At 63.8% G+C, this 734-nt stretch overlaps 1 protein-coding gene across 1 annotated transcript in view; it reads right to left on the bottom strand.

The window, feature by feature from the left end:
* Positions 1-734, bottom strand: part of Fscb (fibrous sheath CABYR binding protein) — a 4,002-nt gene that overhangs the window by 1,614 nt on the left and 1,654 nt on the right. The window contains exon 2 of the mRNA XM_026778021.1: positions 37-702. Coding sequence (XP_026633822.1) covers positions 37-702 — 666 coding nt within the window. The remainder of the gene's footprint in view (positions 1-36; positions 703-734) is intronic.

The raw sequence follows: 734 nt of genomic DNA on the forward strand, positions 1-734 counted from the left end.
CTCCTCAGCTGGTGCAGGTGGAGTTTCCACAGAGGCCTCCTCAGCTGGAGCAGGTGAAGCTTCTGCAGGGGTCTCCTCAGCTGGAGCAGGTGGAGTTTCTGCAGGGGCCTCCTCTGCCGGTGAAGGTGGAGCTTCTGCAGGGGCCTCCTCAGCTGGTGGAGCTTCTGCAGGGGCCTCCTCAGCTGGAGCAGGTGGAGCTTCTGCAGGGGCCTCCTCTGCAGGTGCAAGTGGAGCTTCTGTAGGGGTCTCCTCTGATGGTGCAGGTGGAGGTTCAGCTGGGGCCTCCTCAGCAAGTGGAGCTCCTGCAGGGGCCTCCTCAGCTGGAGCAGGTGGAGCTCCTGCAGGGGCCTCCTCAGCTGGAGCAGGTGGAGCTTCTGCAGGGGCCTCTTCAGCTGGTGCAGGTGGAGCTTCTGCAGGGGTCTCCTCAGCTGGTGCAGGTGGAGGTTCGGCAGGGGCCTCCTCAGCTGGTGCAGGTGGAGCTTCTGCGGGGGTCTCTTCAGCTGGTGCAGGTGGAGGTTCTGCGGGAGCCTCCTCAGCAAGTGGAGCTTCTGCTGGGGCCTCCTTAGCTGGAGCAAGTGGAGCTTCTGCAGGGGTCTTCTCAACTGGTGCAGGTGGAGCTTCTGCAGGGACCTCCGCAGCTGGTGCAGGTGGAGTTTCCACAGGGGCCTCCTCAGCTGGAGCAGGTGGAGCTTCTGCAGGGACCTCCTCAGTTGGTGCAGGTGGAGTTTCCACAG

Source organism: Microtus ochrogaster, chromosome 1 (genome assembly GCF_000317375.1).
Source record: "Microtus ochrogaster isolate Prairie Vole_2 chromosome 1, MicOch1.0, whole genome shotgun sequence".
Lineage (NCBI taxonomy): Eukaryota > Metazoa > Chordata > Mammalia > Rodentia > Cricetidae > Microtus > Microtus ochrogaster.